The sequence below is a fragment of the Rhamphochromis longiceps genome, linkage group LG5 (genome assembly GCF_057381845.1).
Source record: "Rhamphochromis longiceps isolate RC_006_pf linkage group LG5, R_longiceps_female_GT1.1, whole genome shotgun sequence".
NCBI lineage: Eukaryota > Metazoa > Chordata > Actinopteri > Cichliformes > Cichlidae > Rhamphochromis > Rhamphochromis longiceps.
In genome coordinates, this window is record NC_140561.1 from 11,009,279 (window position 1) to 11,027,328 (window position 18,050).

General features: G+C 41.9%; 1 protein-coding gene across 9 annotated transcripts in view; it reads left to right on the forward strand.

The window, feature by feature from the left end:
• Positions 1 to 17,830, forward strand: part of sema3fb (sema domain, immunoglobulin domain (Ig), short basic domain, secreted, (semaphorin) 3Fb) — a 59,336-nt gene extending 41,506 nt beyond the window's left edge. For 2 of the 9 annotated variants that reach the window (XM_085405748.1, XM_085405752.1), the window contains 13 exons: positions 677 to 770; positions 2,768 to 2,887; positions 3,141 to 3,280; positions 4,495 to 4,609; positions 9,357 to 9,426; positions 9,528 to 9,672; positions 9,901 to 10,123; positions 11,183 to 11,271; positions 11,397 to 11,438; positions 12,075 to 12,232; positions 12,606 to 12,673; positions 12,913 to 13,061; positions 14,959 to 17,830. In XM_085405748.1, the coding sequence (XP_085261874.1) occupies positions 677 to 770; positions 2,768 to 2,887; positions 3,141 to 3,280; positions 4,495 to 4,609; positions 9,357 to 9,426; positions 9,528 to 9,672; positions 9,901 to 10,123; positions 11,183 to 11,271; positions 11,397 to 11,438; positions 12,075 to 12,232; positions 12,606 to 12,673; positions 12,913 to 13,061; positions 14,959 to 15,411 (1,866 nt within the window). In that variant the 3' untranslated portion in view covers positions 15,412 to 17,830. Of the gene's footprint in view, positions 1 to 676; positions 771 to 2,767; positions 2,888 to 3,140; positions 3,281 to 4,494; positions 4,610 to 9,356; positions 9,427 to 9,527; positions 9,673 to 9,900; positions 10,124 to 11,182; positions 11,272 to 11,396; positions 11,439 to 12,074; positions 12,233 to 12,580; positions 12,674 to 12,912; positions 13,062 to 14,958 lie in introns of all 9 variants that reach the window. The other 7 variants (XM_085405750.1, XM_085405753.1, XM_085405744.1 and 4 more) reach the window with 5 other exon arrangements.
• The last annotated feature ends 220 nt before the right edge of the window (positions 17,831 to 18,050 follow it).

Consider the following 18,050-nt stretch of genomic DNA (forward strand, 5'->3'; position numbering starts at 1 on the left):
GTGATTTTAATCAAAGATGATGTAAAGGGTTGCGTGTATGATCTAGTGAAGGGAGTTTGGCACAGTGCTCCTAAATAAGTGCTGACGGACACCGACACAGATGTCTTCATCTCGGCCTGCTGGGAGTAAAAAAATAGGGATTGGATGTGCTCTGGTTTTTGCGGCGGAGCTACAGGACATGTCATTGCGTGCCACTGTTTCATTTTCCCCACTATCATACGCAAATTCCTGCTAATCACCTTTCAGTGCTTGCGTGCTGGGATGCCATGAGCAGTGAGCATCAGTCATCCAGCCTCCATCGCAGACTTGTTTTCACTTTGCTGGATTGCAGGTGTCACGAGTCGACCTGCACACCCATAGGCACAGAGAAGCTGAGAGATATTTGGCATGCAGCTTTATTATGCCGAGAGAAGCAGCACCGCAGCACATTGTTTTTTACAGTGGAGTGGCATGGAGATGGATTAGAAATCCATCGCTTTTCCTGCATGTGTTTTTTCTGTATGAACACACACTCATTATTTTGATACTTCATCCCCCATCAGGACCTATAGGTCCCGCAGGAGTCAGAGGCAGCGCATATGCTGCCTCATTTTCCCTACACAAGGGAATCACAGTGACAAGATGGAGAGTGTTGAATTTATTGCCATCTCTGTATGATTTTTTTTTTCCATTTCAGGAAGAAATCTTCCATTTGGAACCGGGCAAAGTAGAATCTGGGAAAGGAAAGTGCTCCTATGACCCGAAGCTCAACAGCGTGTCAGCTTTGATCAGTAAGTATCATCTGGGTTTGGTCACATGGGATTGCAGGCACAGGCACGGTCCAGCACAGTTCCTTCTAGCAACAGCAGTGTCATCTCATATGGATTCTTCATCTTTTCTTCCATTTCTCCTTATATGATCTTCAATGGGCTTATGTTTGGCATACTTTGTAAAGAGCTTTTTATTGTTAGCCAGTGATAACCACAAGGTCAGGTCAAGTGTCCTTGTCACTTTGCCTTTTTCCCACAGTTTAGCTAGAATCACTAGGAATTTTTCCTTCTTAGGACTGCAATGGGCTCAGTAATATGTGACTATTAATATTTATATCCTCCACTGAGGAATTAGTGGCTTCAAGTCTAAATACGTCTGACATGCAAAAATAAAAAAATAAATAGTTATTGTATTACCATTTGAAAAACTAAAACTTTGACTTAATTTGGCAGTGTGCTGATATGTGGGATCAATGCCTCAAACAAAGTCAGTGAAGCAAAATATTAACAAAACGATTGTGTGCTCTCGCTTTTTTCACGTTTCAGCCGTTAGATGATTTTCAATTTTCAGTGAGATTAGGTTTGGATGAAATGTCTTATCATCTGTTGTTTCACTCATGAAGCCAGTGTCCTCTGTGCCACTGCCCAAGGTCATTTAGTCAGGTCCAGGCCGCACAGTTGCCACCAGTGAAAGGCGATCTTCTCTCTGTGGGTCGAGGCGGCGGGTGTAAATCACTGGCACTGTTTTCCCGCATTAGCGCAGTGCCAGATGACCAGTATGGAACCAGTACTGTCATCCAAGATGGATTTACCTCCCACATCCACCAGTTAGCGTCATGTAAGGGACACTGTTGTTAGTGTTGATAAGGATTAAGAACCCTGTACCACAAAAATAGATTCACCATTGACCGCTGACTGCTCGATGCGCCACCGCATTAGGTATCCTATCATCCGTGGACATTTTAATGATATATCATCAATCTCCCTATAGTACTGCCGGGGACCATGACATTGAGTATAATGGTGGTACAACAGTGTTTCCTGTTCCTACTGTCTCCATTCTCCATCTCTGAGAGCCCTGAGAGGCACACCTGCTCTCCAGTGGGGCCCACACAACAGCTGGAAGACCAACACCTTTCCTCCCTGTGGCTTAACAAAGCTGTTTTTATACATTTGTCAGTCTGCACACACGGGAGTGCTCATATCTCATGTCTTAATGAAGTGCATTTGATGGCTGTTTCAGGAAGTTTGAAGTTTGTATTGATAGGAGCACACAGTTAATACCCTGAAATAAGAGAAAATATGAATGAATTTAATGTTTTAAAAATAAGAAATTTTTATAGTGGATCTGACCACCATTGATACAGTTGCATTTATGACAGTGTCGATTGTTGTTTGTGTTCAGCGGATCAGCAAAGTGTTTGTTAATTTGCAGCTGAAAAAATCCCCAAGAAACGAACTATATACTCCTATTTTAGTAATTTTTGCTAAAAGCTGTAGAGCACATCAATTTTAGAGAATTAAAAAGACATTTGTAGTGGGCTGAGGTCTGACTACCACACAAGAGGCCCAAAAGTATGTAAATGAGAATTTTGTTGAACGCTTGAGTATCTTTATCTCCTTCGTGTCATAAGATAATTTTCTTTGTCTTAATCCTTTAAACAAGCACTTTGTACTGGTACAAGAATACAAGCTACTTATAGTGTTTTAAAGCAGTACAGCCCCAAAATGCTGACATATTATTAGGAGACAATGAGAACAGTGGAGGCTTACCTTGTTTATCAGCCATTTAAATGTCAGTTGCTTACGTCTCAAGTTGCAACCACGTCCTGACCACTCGCATGTGCAGATGATGACTTTGTTATGCTTAGCTTCTGTGTTGTGAAACTGAAGAGCGTCATGATTTTTCTAAATATACTTTTTGAAATAAAAGCTGGTGGTTCGTGCCAAGGGTGGTGCTGGAATAATGTCAGAGTCGAGGAATCTCACGAAACTCAAGTGTTTTCTCTCTTTCTCAGATGGAGAACTGTACGCTGGGGTCTATGTTGACTTTATGGGAACAGACTCTGCCATTTTCCGTACTTTGGGGACAAAGACTGCCATGCGAACAGATCAGTACAACTCCAGATGGCTGAACGGTAACAGTCCTATTTAGCCTATAAATGATACACAAGACTGATCGCGGCCTTTTGTGCACAGCTCCTTATCGTGCTATCCAAACAAGCTTATAAAATATAGCTAAAATGTAAGGATTGCTGTTTTCTGAAGATGTTTAGAAAGCCTCAGCAAGTGATAAACAGGAAAGGCTGAAAGTTTAGAAAAGATCTCAAACCAGATGTTTTCCCCAGATCACTGTCCACATAAACATCTCACCACTTCTTCTCCCCACAGACCCCACTTTTGTCCACATACACCTCATCCCGGATAGTGCCGAGAGAAATGATGACAAGCTGTATTTCTTCTTCCGAGAGAAGTCCTCTGAGATGGGCCAGACTCCTGTGACCCAGTCCCGTATCGGACGTATCTGCCTGGTGTGTATACACTGAGGAGCATTCTTCCACTGAGGTGTGATCCTGATGAAAAGAGAAACTGCAGCGTGATTAATAAAAGTCTGGAGTCTCCCAGTGAGAAGCACCCACTGTCTTTAAATGTGTATGGGCTAAGGACTTGTATTTACCTCTTGTTAACTTGCTGGACTCCACATGTGTCTTTAACCTTCATGCTAACAATGGATCCCTCTGTATGTCAGATTGCCCTCTGACCTCTGATCACAGGATCTCCCTCTGCACTGATATTGTCACTAGTAGTCCTAAAACACAGGATCACAAGGCCTGCACACTGTGTCATCTTACTGAGCTGGTTGTATTTACACATTAAACGTTCCTGTCTTACAAGTTTGCGTGCACGTGTGAGCCTAACAGCAGGAATATGAGAACGGTTCGGAGTACAAAACGTGCGCCTCAGTTCAAGGTTCAAGGTTCTTTATTTGTCACATGCATAGTTATACAAGTATAACACACAGTGAAATGTAGCCTGACACGCTCCTCGACATGTGCAAAAAAATTGGGGGGGGGGGGGGGTGTAGAGGAAAAACATTATACATATATATATGTAGTATATACATTGGGTGAATGTGCAGCAGTAGCAGCAAGCAGGTGAATTCTGTACATTAATATGAATAGACATCTGTTGTTCACTGTTGTATTTATTTGGGGTCAGGTGCTGACCCGACAGACAAACACTCATCCCCCTCTCGGTGGGCTATGGAGACCCCAGCCTGTCACTCTTACTTCGCCACACATCTGGATGCTCTTTGCATTTCTTCGCACCGTGCATACCACCAAAACTACACTTGGTTCATTTATGGTAGAGAGTATGAAAACATTTCAACTTCCCAAATGGGAAAGCATAAAGAGAGTGAAGGTTGGCCACCCTTAAAAAATTACTATAAAAAAGACAATTTCTTACAAAGTGTGACACATTCTCGAAATATCTTGGTATGGATTCTGGCTTCACTCCATCGCAGATGGGAGAGCCTAAATAGGAGGAAACTGTGTTTACCTAACCCCATCAGCACCCCCCCTTAGCTTCCTGTCTTTGCAAATCAGAGACACGTATGTGTGGGTGGCTCCACCTGGGCTTTTTTTATTTTTAAATCAGGAGGGGGTGGGGTGAGGGCTAATGAGGATGCAACTGATGGAGAAACTGTATTTTTGTGTCCACCCCCACCCTTCCCAAAAAATAGAACGACGACGGAGGTCACTGCTGTCTGGTCAACAAGTGGAGCACCTTCCTGAAGGCCAGGCTCATCTGCTCTGTGCCCGGGGCCGACGGCATGGAGACACACTTTGACGAGCTCAGTGAGTACAAAGGACTGTAAACCCGCATCATGCTGTGTTTCTTTCCACTGTTTTTTGTTGATGTGGAAATGAGTAGGTTACATGGTGGGGGTGGGGTGATGTTTTATAGACTTCCTTGTCAATCAGATGTGCTGCAAGCTCCGCAATGCCTTCTCTGTGGGCGGTGGTGCTCACTGCTTATTTTTCAGTTTACATCCTACACATTTGGGGCTGCTAACTCACAGTTATTTTTTATTAGCAATTAGTCTGCAGATTAGCATCTCTATCAGCAGTGTAGCTGTGTGAATCAGAAAAACACATTTAAATCTCACGTAAGTCTTTTGGCACTTTTCAAGTAATATGAGGGAAGTCATTAACTCATGATTGAAATAGTTAGTGCACCTGATGTATTAAATCAAGTTGTAATTGTTGTAATCGGTCTAATTACACACTGTAAAAATTAAATGTGTGTGTTTGAATGTAGTCGTTTTGACACTGAAATTCCACTTTTTCAAAAAAAAAAAAAAAGAAAAAAGTCAGCATTACTTACGCATCCTCCCACAACTTTAGTTACACCCGACGTTTTGACAGAAGCCATGCTTCTTCTTTGTGCAGTTAATCATTCTGACAGTGGGTATTGAATGGCAAAGGAAAAAATGGCGTGACTGGATTTATTTGAGACGTGCTCATTTTCATTTTCTGTCATGTACAATCGCAACTGAAATAGTGAGTAGACAATAGTTCTCTGCAGGGTTTGGTTCTATTGCAGCACCTGCCAAGAGTGCAAATACACCCACACACATCAGTCTTTGAACCATATGGTAGGCCCATCCACCGTATTGTAATAGGACTGACACCCATAACCCCGCCACTGTAGTTGTCATTTACTTTCGAGATTTTTTTTTAAAACAAAAGTAAGTGTATGTGTCTGTGTGCATGTGTGTGTGTGAGTGAGGAGATGGCGGCCTGATGGTGGACGAATGGGGTCACCGAGCAGGAATGTCTGTGACTGTGAGACTATTAGACTGTCTGAGGGAAACTCGTCCTCTGTCTGTCACCACTGGTTGGAAATGGAGACAAAGACTGATAGGGGGATTTTCTGTGTGCCCGCTGTTGCTTTTGAACTAATTTTAAGAAAGAACAGTGCTATGCCATGCTAGTTTTTTTTTCTCTTCATTGCAGTCCTTGCTTTTATCATCACCTGACTGCAGTTAAAAACAAACAAACACCTATTTGTTTTTACTGTTGACATTTATTTTATACCTCTGAACGATTTGGAAAGTGACACTTGAAAACCCGGTGGCCTTTTTGTGTTGTGCAGCCTCTTCCCCACAAATCACAAGTAGGAATGAGCTGCCTTTGCAGTTACAAACAAGGCTTCTGTCTCTACCTAGTTCAGTCGGTGTTGAAACAGACACTGTGCATTGTAGAGCGGTTCTGTGAGCCGGGGAGCTGTCAGTGTTTGGCGCCGATGATGAATCTTTTGGATATTTCTTGAATAAGGCTGTAAATGTTTAATGGAACAGGCTTGTTGAATGAACAAGGACGGGCATGCCAGAGTAGCCCAGAGAGAAGGAACGGCTACACAAAGCAAGCATCCCTGCCAAGGACTCCTAGAGGAGACAATAAATGGGACACAATTTTTTCATGCAAATGGCATCACATTTACTGTCTAGTTTGAATGTTTGAAAAGCTCTTTAGCTGGAGAGTTAGTCTTTGCAGACAAAAGCGGCAATTTTAGGATGTTAAGAGGGCCTTAAACTACTGAGCACAATGGAGATCATTGGGAAATACAACAAAATGTTCTCTTCCTAAAAGTTAGATGAGAACATTTGTGCAACTCTCATGAATGAATATGACATCCCCTTCTATAACAGGCATCTTCTATAATCGTGAAAAATAAATAATTAAAAAAACAACAGGGAAAGTAACTAGCCTGCCCAAATATCCACTTACTAGAACCACTAAATACTAAACCCATCCATTTTCTTCAGTTTTCATGGGTCATGTAGACCCTGGACACCTCTCATCTGTTGCAGGGCTAACACAGAGGGACACCTATTGACGCTCACATTCACACCTACAGCCAACAGTTAAGGTTTGAGCTGTTAGAGGAAGCTGGAGTACCAGGAGATAACTCCTGCAGGCACAGGGAGAACATGTAGTTTCCATTCAGAAAGGCCCAGCACCTTTTATTGTAGAGCTCGGAACATAAATCTAAGAATCTCAAGTAAATGAAACTCTGCCGCACAGCTCTTTTAGTTAGATGACTTCTCTACAGATCCAGTTGCAGTTATGTAATAAACTCAGATGAAAGACTCCTACAAACATCTGCAAGAAAGAAGAAACCCCCCCCACAGTTCATTCAGTCCCTGTTAACATTTTGTCAGATCCAGATTTTATTTATGACTGCTGGACTGTATTATTAATGTCTTCCAGACATGTTTCTGACTACAACATAAACATCTAAACAATGTCTTTTTTGTGCAGTGTGTTGTTTATTTACCTATGTTGAGGCTACCTCTTGTGTGACATGAAAACTTTGGAAAAGTCTTTTTCCAAAGTTTACACAAACATCCACTATCATGTCGAATAAAAGCAGTACTGTAACTGCGCATCTGAAAATGGTTTCAAGCTGGGACACGTTCTCAGTTCAGCTAGATATCCTTGAGTGAGGAGACTCTTAACCCTGCCATTCTCTAAGAGTCTTTAAAATATGAATGTATAACTTATTATTACCCCGCGTAAGTACCGTTCCATTTACTGAGGAGTTTTTCAAACATCCAGAGCAGCTGTTGTCTTTGATGTAGAACGTTTTGGCAAATCACGTCTGAGACCTTGGGAGTTTTTGCAGTTGGAACATGTAACATTTTCTTTGCTCTGTCTTTCAGTTTTTACCTAAATGACCCACAATGATCTAAAATAGTGTTAACCATTATAAAGCTTCTATGTTTTATACAGGCAATGCTTTAAAATGCATTTCTTATCAATAGGTAGGGAGAAGAAAAGCCAGAGAGCAAGAGGAAACGAGTGAAGGAGTGAGATATGCTAGAGAAGAATAGTAATTGTTCACTCAAACAGAAAACCTTTTCTTTTATTTTGTTTCTTTTTTAAATAAAATTGGATGCGTGATGGCTGAGATATTATTGCCAAATGAAAATAAAAAGAGCTGGTTGTGGTATGTGGATCCTTTCCTAGTTGTTATTAACATGCTACATTCCCTGGAGCAAACTCATCCCTGTCCTGTCAGACTAGCTTTTATTGGAACTCACGTAGCTTTTCTCCCCTGAAGCCTTGATCTGTTTTTAGCGACTGTATAACTCTACTGTATGTTGGCCTCGGTGCTGTCTTGTCTACATGTGCACGCACTTGCATCTCGTTGCGTGAAAGTAAAACAGCACCAGCTGGGTGTCACGACAAGGATCATCTGCTGTGTGACACCCGTGACGGCCCATCGTGCTGTGAACGCGCTAAAGCCGTGACCGTTCCCTGCTCTGCCTCTGGCAGCTGTGGAAGATGGCGTGGCGATGTGGGTGTGTGGATGGGTGTGAAACTGGTAGCCACTCAAAAAGAAGGGCAAAGTGCCCGCTATCTTTGAGCTGTATCCTTTTCCTCCTGAGATGAGTTCACAGCTGCACGCAGTCCCCAGAGGAAGACTGTACAGCCTCGCTAATGTGGACAAGCCCAAAACCCTGCAGTTCAGATTCAAAGATAGCTTATCTCACCCATGTATCATTCTATCTACATAACAGTCTGACAGCTAATTTCTCATGCTGGTCTATATGGAACCGAGAGTGCATAAATCTTGACTGATATAGCTTCTTCTATAGTTCACCCTTATTCTCCCACGTTGCAAGCTCTAACAGCCACATTTGAAGATTTTTCCTAGTCGTTTTCAGCTAGGTTGGGAGTGCATTCTCTTTTTCAAACTGAAGGCCATTTCCTATTGTAGACTGAATATGCCTCCTGGGACTGTTATTTAGGCCAGGTACTAAAGAGCAGAGAGACTCATCACTAATCATGCATTTACTTCCTATTTGTTTCTGTCAGAGGATTGGAGGTGAGCATCTATGATTTAAATACCTCTAAAACTGGCCTGAACGCATACTGTATGATGCAGTTCTCCTTTGGGAGAGAAGAGCTATTTCCTTTCTCTAAAATTGGAAAACGTGAGCTATGGATGCTGGAAAAGGATAGAAAACCGTGTATAAATTTTACTGGGAAATCTCTCGGGGTTTAGCAATCCTCCAGTCTAGACTGTAGATATCCAGACTGTTTGCTTTCACAGCTCGACTTTAAATGCCTGTTTGGGGCTTGGATTGTTTCATATGGGATGATTAGGTGATAGGTTATAATATTGTGGTTGCTAAAGTTCTTTGAAGCTGTAAAAAGCTCCCGCAGTTTTGTAAATACTACAGTAGATTCATTTCCTGTGTGTCATTTTATTTGATTACGTAAAGGCTGGATGTATAAATGCATGCAATATAAGGCACCGGCACAGATTTTCCAGGTTTATGCAATAAACAAATAACACATCATGTGCACTACTAACATGGATTTTATAGATGTCTTAATATCAACTATTATAGCCATGCTCAAGACCTAAAAATGCAGTTGTGTATTTTTTTTTAACACAAGCTGGTTGGTTTCAAATCTCAGCCTCCCCACTAGCTGAGAGTGACTGGACTCACTGAAACAACTGTAAATATTAGTGAAGAAGAGTGCTTGCGCTTTGCACTGACCTGACTTCTCTCTTTTTCCATCACAGGAGATGTTTACATACGACCAACACAGGATATAAAAAATCCTGTCATATATGGAGTCTTCTCTGTCTCTGGGTTAGTGCACCACACCAGATCCTGAGCAGGCTCTGTTCCTGCTTCTTTTTTAAGTTACCCTTTTTTTTTTGTCTTTGGCTCACTTTGTGTTTCCTCCACAGCTCTGTGTTCAAAGGCTCGGCAGTTTGTGTGTACTCTATGGCTGACATCCGGATGGTCTTCAATGGCCCCTTTGCCCACAAGGAGGGACCTAATTACCAGTGGGTGGCCTACACCGGGAAGATACCCTACCCTCGACCTGGCACGGTGAGCTTCACCTCTCGCTGACCCTGGACATAAATCCCATTGCAAGCTGGCATAACAGGGCCTTCTATCTAACTTAAGAAACAGCTCGAGTTAGATGCAAGCATCAGCATAAGCAAACTTAAAATATTACTGCAGGACAGGCTCTTCACCAGGCATTTTTTTATTTATTCACATCAATTTTTTCGGCTTGTGGTACTCATGCAGAGAATGTTATTGTTTCCCTTCCAGTGCCCTGGAGGTACGTTCACCCCCAACATGAAGTCCACTAAGGACTATCCAGATGAAGTGATTAACTTTATGAGGAATCACCCTGCCATGCACAACGCAGTGTACCCAGTGCACAAGCGCCCCCTGGTGGTTCGGACCAACGTGGACTATGAGTTCACCACTATTACAGTGGACCAGGTGGCAGCTGCAGACGGCAACTATGAAGTGCTCTTCTTAGGAACTGGTGAGTGCTTTTCTAAAAGTGCAATAACTTTATGTGTTAGAAATGATCCGTGGAGCCAGTTCTCCATTTGTGGGTCATTTGTAACGAATGTGTATAAATGAAGTCAGTCTGAACCCGCGACCCCTTTGATTAGAGTCGGGGAATGGTGACTGACAGTGTCAGTGGGACACTGAATAATGGAGAGCAGAATGCCCCAGCCCCCTGGAAATAAATCTCATGTAAGTGGAGGGCTTGGCTCCCCTGCAATCATTTATCATTAGGAGAAAAGCATTCTTCCCCTTTTGTGCTGGAGTGGAACTTTAACCAATCAAAGGGCTTTTACCTCGCTGTCTTCTCATGGAGTAAACAACAGGAGATTTGTACCTGGAGGGCGGGGGTGGATCAGCAGCGGGGGGGGGGGGGGGGGGAGTAAAGCGGAGAAACAGAAAAGTAGGGAGGAAGGAGGAGTACAGTGAGCATACGCATCACCTTAATCTTGCCCACTGGTGTCAGAGAGATTTGTCTGTGAGCCTTTAATAAGGCCCCTGTGTGACAGCCGCCACAGCTCAGTATGCTGCCTTTACATGTCGTGTGTGATGCCTCCTTACCGGTTTCTTTGTGCGTCTGTGCATTATGAGGAAGAGACTAATGGGCCTGCGTGTGACGGCAGCCACTTTGGAGGAATGTGTGTCCTTTCAGCCGCTGTCAGAGGCAGCCTTTCAGTCCTGCACCGGGGCTAGAGCAGAAGTCATAATAAATCTCAGGTGTCCCCTCTCACAGGAACTCTTTGTAGAACATCTCACGGCATCCAAATGAATAGGTCAAGGCAAGAATGACGGGAAAGGTTTGTCATGGCGGCAGCAGTCAGTGTTCCAAGGAGAACAGAGCTTCGTGTCACTGAGGGAACCAAAGAGAGCCGTGTGACAGAAACACAGAGTACAGTGCGGCCTGTTGATATGAGGATTATCTCCTGTTAAAGGTTGCTGAGAAAATAAAATGGAAATCCAAGGGCCCGTTGACAAGCGGCGGGGGTGTGAGGATGTCTGTGTGTAACTGACGTGTGTGTGTTGTGGTCCACAGACAAGGGAACGGTACAGAAAGTCATTGTGCTGCCTAGAGATGACCTTCAGACAGAGGAGCTGGTCCTGGAGGAAGTCGAGGTGTTCAAGGTCAGCTTTGATTGCTCTCTCTCTCTCTGTCACCCTCCTTTTTATTTCTGTTTTGCTATGTGTGTCTGTTGTGCTTAAACTGACTGTAACACACTGTGCTCCCCATTCTCATTTTCTACATCAAGGTCCCCACTCCTATAACTACAATGAAGATCTCGTCCAAAAGGGTAAGCCTGTCTGCACTAACTGATTTACCTAACCTTTGCTCACACAGGAGAAAAGGAACCCGCCCTCCAAAGAAATTAATGATGTGATTCGAAAAAGGTCACAAGCTACATGCCTACAGCTGTATTCCCGTTATTTTTTTCCCCTTCCCTCATAATTCATAGAAAAGTCTGGGAGACAATGAAGAAAGAAAAGATGGAAAAGACATTAAAAGCTCCGTATTTTCTTTCAAAATGATTCAGATACTTGGCCTCTTCTGCACGTTATGACACGAGTCTGCAGATGGAGTTAGGGTTACACAAAGCCTGCCAGACTGATGAATGTCAACAGCTGATCATAAAATTATGATGGCAACCTGATAGAGATGAGCTCAGTGTTGCCCCCGATGATCCAGGGACTGCTGCTGTTTTAGGATGGATGCTCATCACATCCAGCTGGGTTTAGGTCTTTATGTGAAAGAAAATAAACGCTGTCACACAAATTATTCTTATGCTTTAATGTTGGAATTTCAGCAGCATTTACATTGAAGTGTAGTTTTCTAAATATAGAGCACTTTTTAAAAAACATACCTGATGTGTGTGATTTGCAGTTCTCCTATAAAAGTCTAAATACCTCTCTCGCCCTCTTTCTTTCAACAGCAACAGCTGTATGTGTCATCTGCAGTAGGGCTGACCCAGTTGGCTCTGCATCGCTGTGACATGTACGGCGAGGCCTGCGCTGACTGCTGTCTGGCCAGAGATCCTTACTGCGCCTGGGATGGCAAGTCCTGCTCCCGTTACTCCGCCTCACAGAAAAGGTAAGCACCAACAGCCCTGTTAGCATGAGCTACGCTAACTTCATAACTAACTGACTGACCTAACGTGCGTGTTGAGTGGCGCTCAGTTGAGATTGCCTGGATGGCTGAATGGCTGTTTCAGTGGCATTCCTAATCAGTTGTGTTCATGTCCCGGTCTTTGTGGCTGATGACACTAATAAATCATCTTCTTTTAACAAGTAAAAACACACAACACAGATGTTAAAGATGTTAACATGACGATAGTTTGTGATAATTTCAATGTGCATTGAGTACGTTACTGCATTTCTGTATTGTCAAACAGCTTTGAATGGCTTGCAGTTGCTTTATGATGTTTTTCTCTCCTTATTTGGCAATACTGGTCTGACCCATTTAGACGTAGCCGGAGGCAGGATGTCAAGTACGGGAACCCCATCCGCCAGTGCAGAGGCTTCAATTCCAAGGGTAAGACATGTGTTCCTGTGCCTCCTGGGTTGCTGTTACCTTATTAATAAATTTAGACAGTTGACATTTTGGCTCATTTTTGCTGCTAACTGTATAACTGTATCCCGGCACCTGTTAAAGTAATTACAAAGGCAGGATTTTTTTTTTTTCTAATTTGCCCCAACTGAGATTTTGGTTCCACGGAGCTCATGGTAATGAGTGTTTTGGTTGCCATGGAAATCTCTCTCTGTGCCCTGCAGCCAGTAAGAACACTTTGGAGATGGTGCAGTACGGGGTGGAGGGGAGCAGTACCTTCCTGGAGTGTCAGGCCCGCTCTCCACACGCTCTCATCAAATGGCACGTGCAGAGGGATAACAGTGACCGCAGGAAAGAAGTGAGCGGCCTAACAGTGTGTTTCTCAATTTTTCTTGTTATACAAGCAGATTATATTACAGGGTAGCTCACTCAAATACATAATTATCCATTTTTAATGTCACATAGACTTCCTGAATCACTGAATTTGCTTGGATTTCCCTTCATTGGTAACACATGAGCAGTTCCACAGATTTCCTTTTCGATATGCTCACCACAATGTTTAATTTCTTCACTATGTTGCTGTGGAGAAGAGGAGAGATTTATGTGCAGTGTGACACATTTGAAAAATAACTCTAGTCTAATTTCCTCTTGATTATCTGTTAACGTGATTAAGTGTTTTGGGCTGTGATTGAACGATGCCTGATTTCTTGCACAGGCCTCCAGCTGTCCTGAGGCACGGAGGGAAGGACACATAAAGGGGAGCTGTGAAAAAAAGCTCTCTGTTGTGATATACAACCCTCAGGATCTAGTTAAAGTTTTATTGTGAAGCTATGTAATGTTGCTGCCTCTCTTTTATTGACTATTCTGTTGGATGGTATCTGTTCCCAAAAGCAGAGCAGTCTTTGCTGCTGGTGAGCAAAAAAAAAGAAAAGAAAAAAAGCTCCCCTCATCCAATCAGATTTCTATATGTAGATATACATACAGATGTAGTTACAGTTCATTCACAATTTTTGATGGCTCTGTTTTCTTTTTACCTCATGACCAGAATTAATGGTGAAGACACCTGATGTAAAAATACAAACAGTGAAGCTCAGATCAAATGCTGGAACAAATAAATAGAATCAGCTTCACACATTCAGCCTGAAGTGCAAAAGGGAGAAATGCAATTAATAACGCAATTAAATCAATAAGATATCATGTCTGTTGTACATGATAGACTCAGCATATCATAATGGATCGTTTCCACCTGTTACATTTTAAAGGATAAGACCTGTTTCTATTAATATTTGATAAAAGCCTATATTTAGTTATGCTGAGAGTATCAAATTCTATACTTATTAGTCCCAGGAAGATGAGTTTGCTGTTATTATGTGACACTATAACATGCTTTCAAATTTAAGCGTCTTCATTTCTGCTGATTATGTTAAAACCTAAAACAAACACATTAATAGCACTACCTCCAGCAGTCGCAGAGGTTTGGAGCAATAGGTGGAGATCAAATTGTTCGATATACTGATATGAACATACCTACTGTCTCCCATTGGTTTGTTGACTGCTGTTTTGAAGCCTTTCTAATTTTGGCCTCTGTGATTATTGTTATCAGCTAAGGCTAGCAGGCTTTATTAGAAAACTTAGTGTATTGATTTTGCTAAGTAACAGGCAAACATAAAACAAGAGTTTTGCCCTCCAAAGCCAGCGCATAGACTTATTTTTTTTAATTGTAAGAAAAATTGTTTCAAAGGACACCAACACCACAAATACACTCAAAAGATCTGGCTTAGTGACTTGAAGTAACCGAGGTGAAGCCTGGCAGACAGTTAACAGCCTAGTCTGCACCTGTAACTGAAAAGACCCAGATGATGCAAAACTTTGAATTTTCAAAGAATTTTAATTTCATTCATTTAAAAAAATTTTTTTTTAAGCTAAGGTCTAAAGGTGACTCACTTTTGTAGACAACCTCAAGTGGCCACTAGAGGAACTGCATGTTTGGCACTTGGCCATTTCGCTACTCCTACAAATTAGACAATTATACATGTAAGTAACACAATGGAAAAAAAAATTAAACTACAGTTATTAATGAAACAAAAGAATGATGACTACAAATGACACAATCTAGATGATGTTGGTTACATCTACTTAAACATGCTACATAAACAAAACCTCATTAAGATATATGTAGCACTATTTTTGTGAATCAAGTAAATACACATGTATCTTTGCACAGGTTATTGCACTACTTTTGCTAATGGACTGTAACCCTTCCTTTGCAGATGCGCTCAGACGGTCGGATTTTGAAGACAGAACAAGGTCTGCTCGTGCGATCTCTGCAGCCCTCTGACTCTGGCTTGTACCAATGCACGGCCACAGAAAAGAATTTCAAACACACGCTGATCAAGCTGCAGTTGGTGGTGTTGTCAAGCCGGGCTGTCAACAGTGCACTGGTGGAGGGCGGTGCAGGTTTGATGGCATCTTCTTTCCACTCCGGCAGCACACAGTGGACCCCCAGCGCAGGCCAGTACAAGGACCTGCTGACCATCCTGAGCCAGCCAGAGATGAGCCTGATTAATCAGTACTGCCAGGACTACTGGCAGTTTGGAGACCCGCTGCTGGGCCCCCTTAAGGCCAAAGACCTGAAAGAGCTCAAGGAGCAGAAGAAGCCCCGCAACCGCCGACATCACAGGGACGGGGAGGAGGAAAGGGAGCAGCAGGGAGTAGAGACATGAGGAGCCCGACTTTGTGTCTGAAGCACCCCCCTCAAACCCACCCCCAAACACAACCCTCCCCCACCCCATGAAAACTGGGAGCGACTCAATGAAAGTAGCAGCGTGAAAAAAAAAATATCCACAAACCGGAAAAAAAAGCTGAGAAACTGACAAAAAAAGAGGCTTACGAGTAAACCCCACTACACCCAATACATCCATTCAAACAGTAAGATATATGATACACAGTATTTATTGTAGGTTGTATATAGTATCATTCTGTGGATTTCTTTGTACTTACAGAAAAAAACATGCTCTTTGTGTATAGGTACCTTTGGGGCAAATATTGTTATTATTGATATTGTTAATTTTATTGTTGCTGTTACTGTCATTACAAAACTCATCTGCCAGCATCGTATGACTTTGGCAACTCTTTGAAACGTGTTATGAGGCTCTTGAGCTGTTAGGGTAGAGCTACAGGCAGCTCTGAGTAACGGGGAACTGAGCTACCTGACGGGAGGTGATGGGATCTCTGTTGTTTTTTTGTTTTTTTCGCTTGCTTTGACTAAGTACCGGGAGTTTTGTATATGCGGACACTGCAGGAACACCTGTGATGCACGCAGACAGAGACTTCATATTGCAAGGGGACCACTGACTTATGGTCCCGGTCATTGTGGAGAAACAGTATTTTCTCCATAGGAACCCAGACTTACAGAAGACTACTCGAATATTATCAAAGTTGTAACTGGGTCATTTTACAGGAATCTTGTGCTTGCCCTTTGTTTTTGTTTTGTTTTTTTCTTCTATTTTCTTCTTCCTTGGAGGACGGATTGTAAAATATCTGCAGCACCACTGCTACACGCCAGCAGAGACACTGATCATGCTGAAAATGATTTCCATTTGTTTAGCAGTGATAATAATCTTACTGTACTCTACTCTCAGTAACCTGCAGTTTCTTCTGGCTATGAATCCAAGTTTTTTTTTTAAAGTAAACAAAGCAAAAATCAGATCAGTTATGTTGCAAGTCTATTAATAAAAATACTTTTTCTTCCCGATGCAAACCTCCTTTGAACTGAGACCGAGGTGCAATACGGGGTTGAGGATTTTGCACATTGGGCATTATTCTTTTACATTTCAGGGGACATTGGCTGGGGCCATATGCAACAAGCACACTCGGGCACGGCACAATTGTGGAAGAAACAATTGCAGTGCATTTAGGGGAAAGTGCCCGGATCAGGCAGCAGTTGTTAGCAGTTCTTGGCACACAAGACATCTTTTTTTTTTCTCTTTGACATTCATGTGTGGAAAAAAAAGTAATAGCCCGTATACACAACAGAGCATTGTAACAATGTTGTGACACTAACCAAAATATTGAATATTGGGAAGCTGGCTTTCATTGTGTGCATGAACCTGTATTTGTACTGTAATTCTGAGATAATACGATAGTGTGTGGTTGTTTTGGATTTTTTCTTCTGTTTTATTTTCATCTCTGTGGGTGTACAGTGCAGTCTGACCAACTTAACTACAGCAAAATGGGGAAAATAAATGCTTTAAAGATGCCGTCATTTCAGATATTCCCTGTAAAAAGCACGATACATCTTTTTATTGACATTGTTATAGATCTTGTCAAAGTGTAAAGTAAAATTATGTTGCTCATAAGTTTGGATAGGATATATGTGTGAGAGTCATTTAAGTGGGAATAGAAAGCAAGCATCATATTAATTACACAGAGCCTCTATTAGACAGTTCTGGTGAAAACGTTAATACAGCACATCTACAGGAAGTAAAACTATTGGAGTCTCCTCTGTAAAAAAAAAAAATTAATTCCCAAAAAATCAGAACAAGTTTAAAATATATTATTTTCATGTTACTTTAACATTAAGGGGCTTCCAGTATATCTTCTTTTTAGGCAGTGTGAAAGTCAGTGTGGATGCCTCGGGGAAGATGCATCTATAATTCATACATGGGTATCTGTATCTGCTCCTTAATTTGGGATCTGTCTGTATTCCCAGGAATCAATCAAAGCTCCTGATCATCTTGTTTAAATGAGAGGAGACGAAATATGAAAAAAATGCAAAGAAAGGTTGTACCATTTTTGTTGAGTATTTCTGTTTTTTTAAAAGTGTCTTTAGTTTTTGAGTGTTTTGTTTGTTTTGTATGTTTTTTTTCTTTCTGCATCATCCAGACTTTATGAAAAAAAAATTAAGCAAAAAAAAAAAACAGAAAAAGAAAATGCACAAAGGTGATGTTATTGTAATGACTCGTGTAAATTGCTCTTATCCTCCCTTTCCATTGTTGTTGCTGACTAATAAATTAAAGCTCTATATTTTATAAGAATGGAATGCTCCCCCCCTTCATTGTGATTCGCTTGATGCTGAATGTTTTCCATGCTCTGCCTAGAACCCTCTGGATCCTTGGAATAAAGTTGTACCTGTAAAAGAGATATGTATGCACATTTCTATAAAATGTACGCAATTCGTTTGAGTTTGCAATGAAGTACATTTGTCCTCTGTTTATATCTGTGCATCTGTACCTCAGGGCCTAATAAGTATGGATTATACAAGTTCCTAATCCGCATCGGTTAATATGTCCAGGCTCGATCAGTACTTAAAGGTTAGACAGTCAACAACACTGCAAGCGCCTTAAGGGGTTGATAATCAATG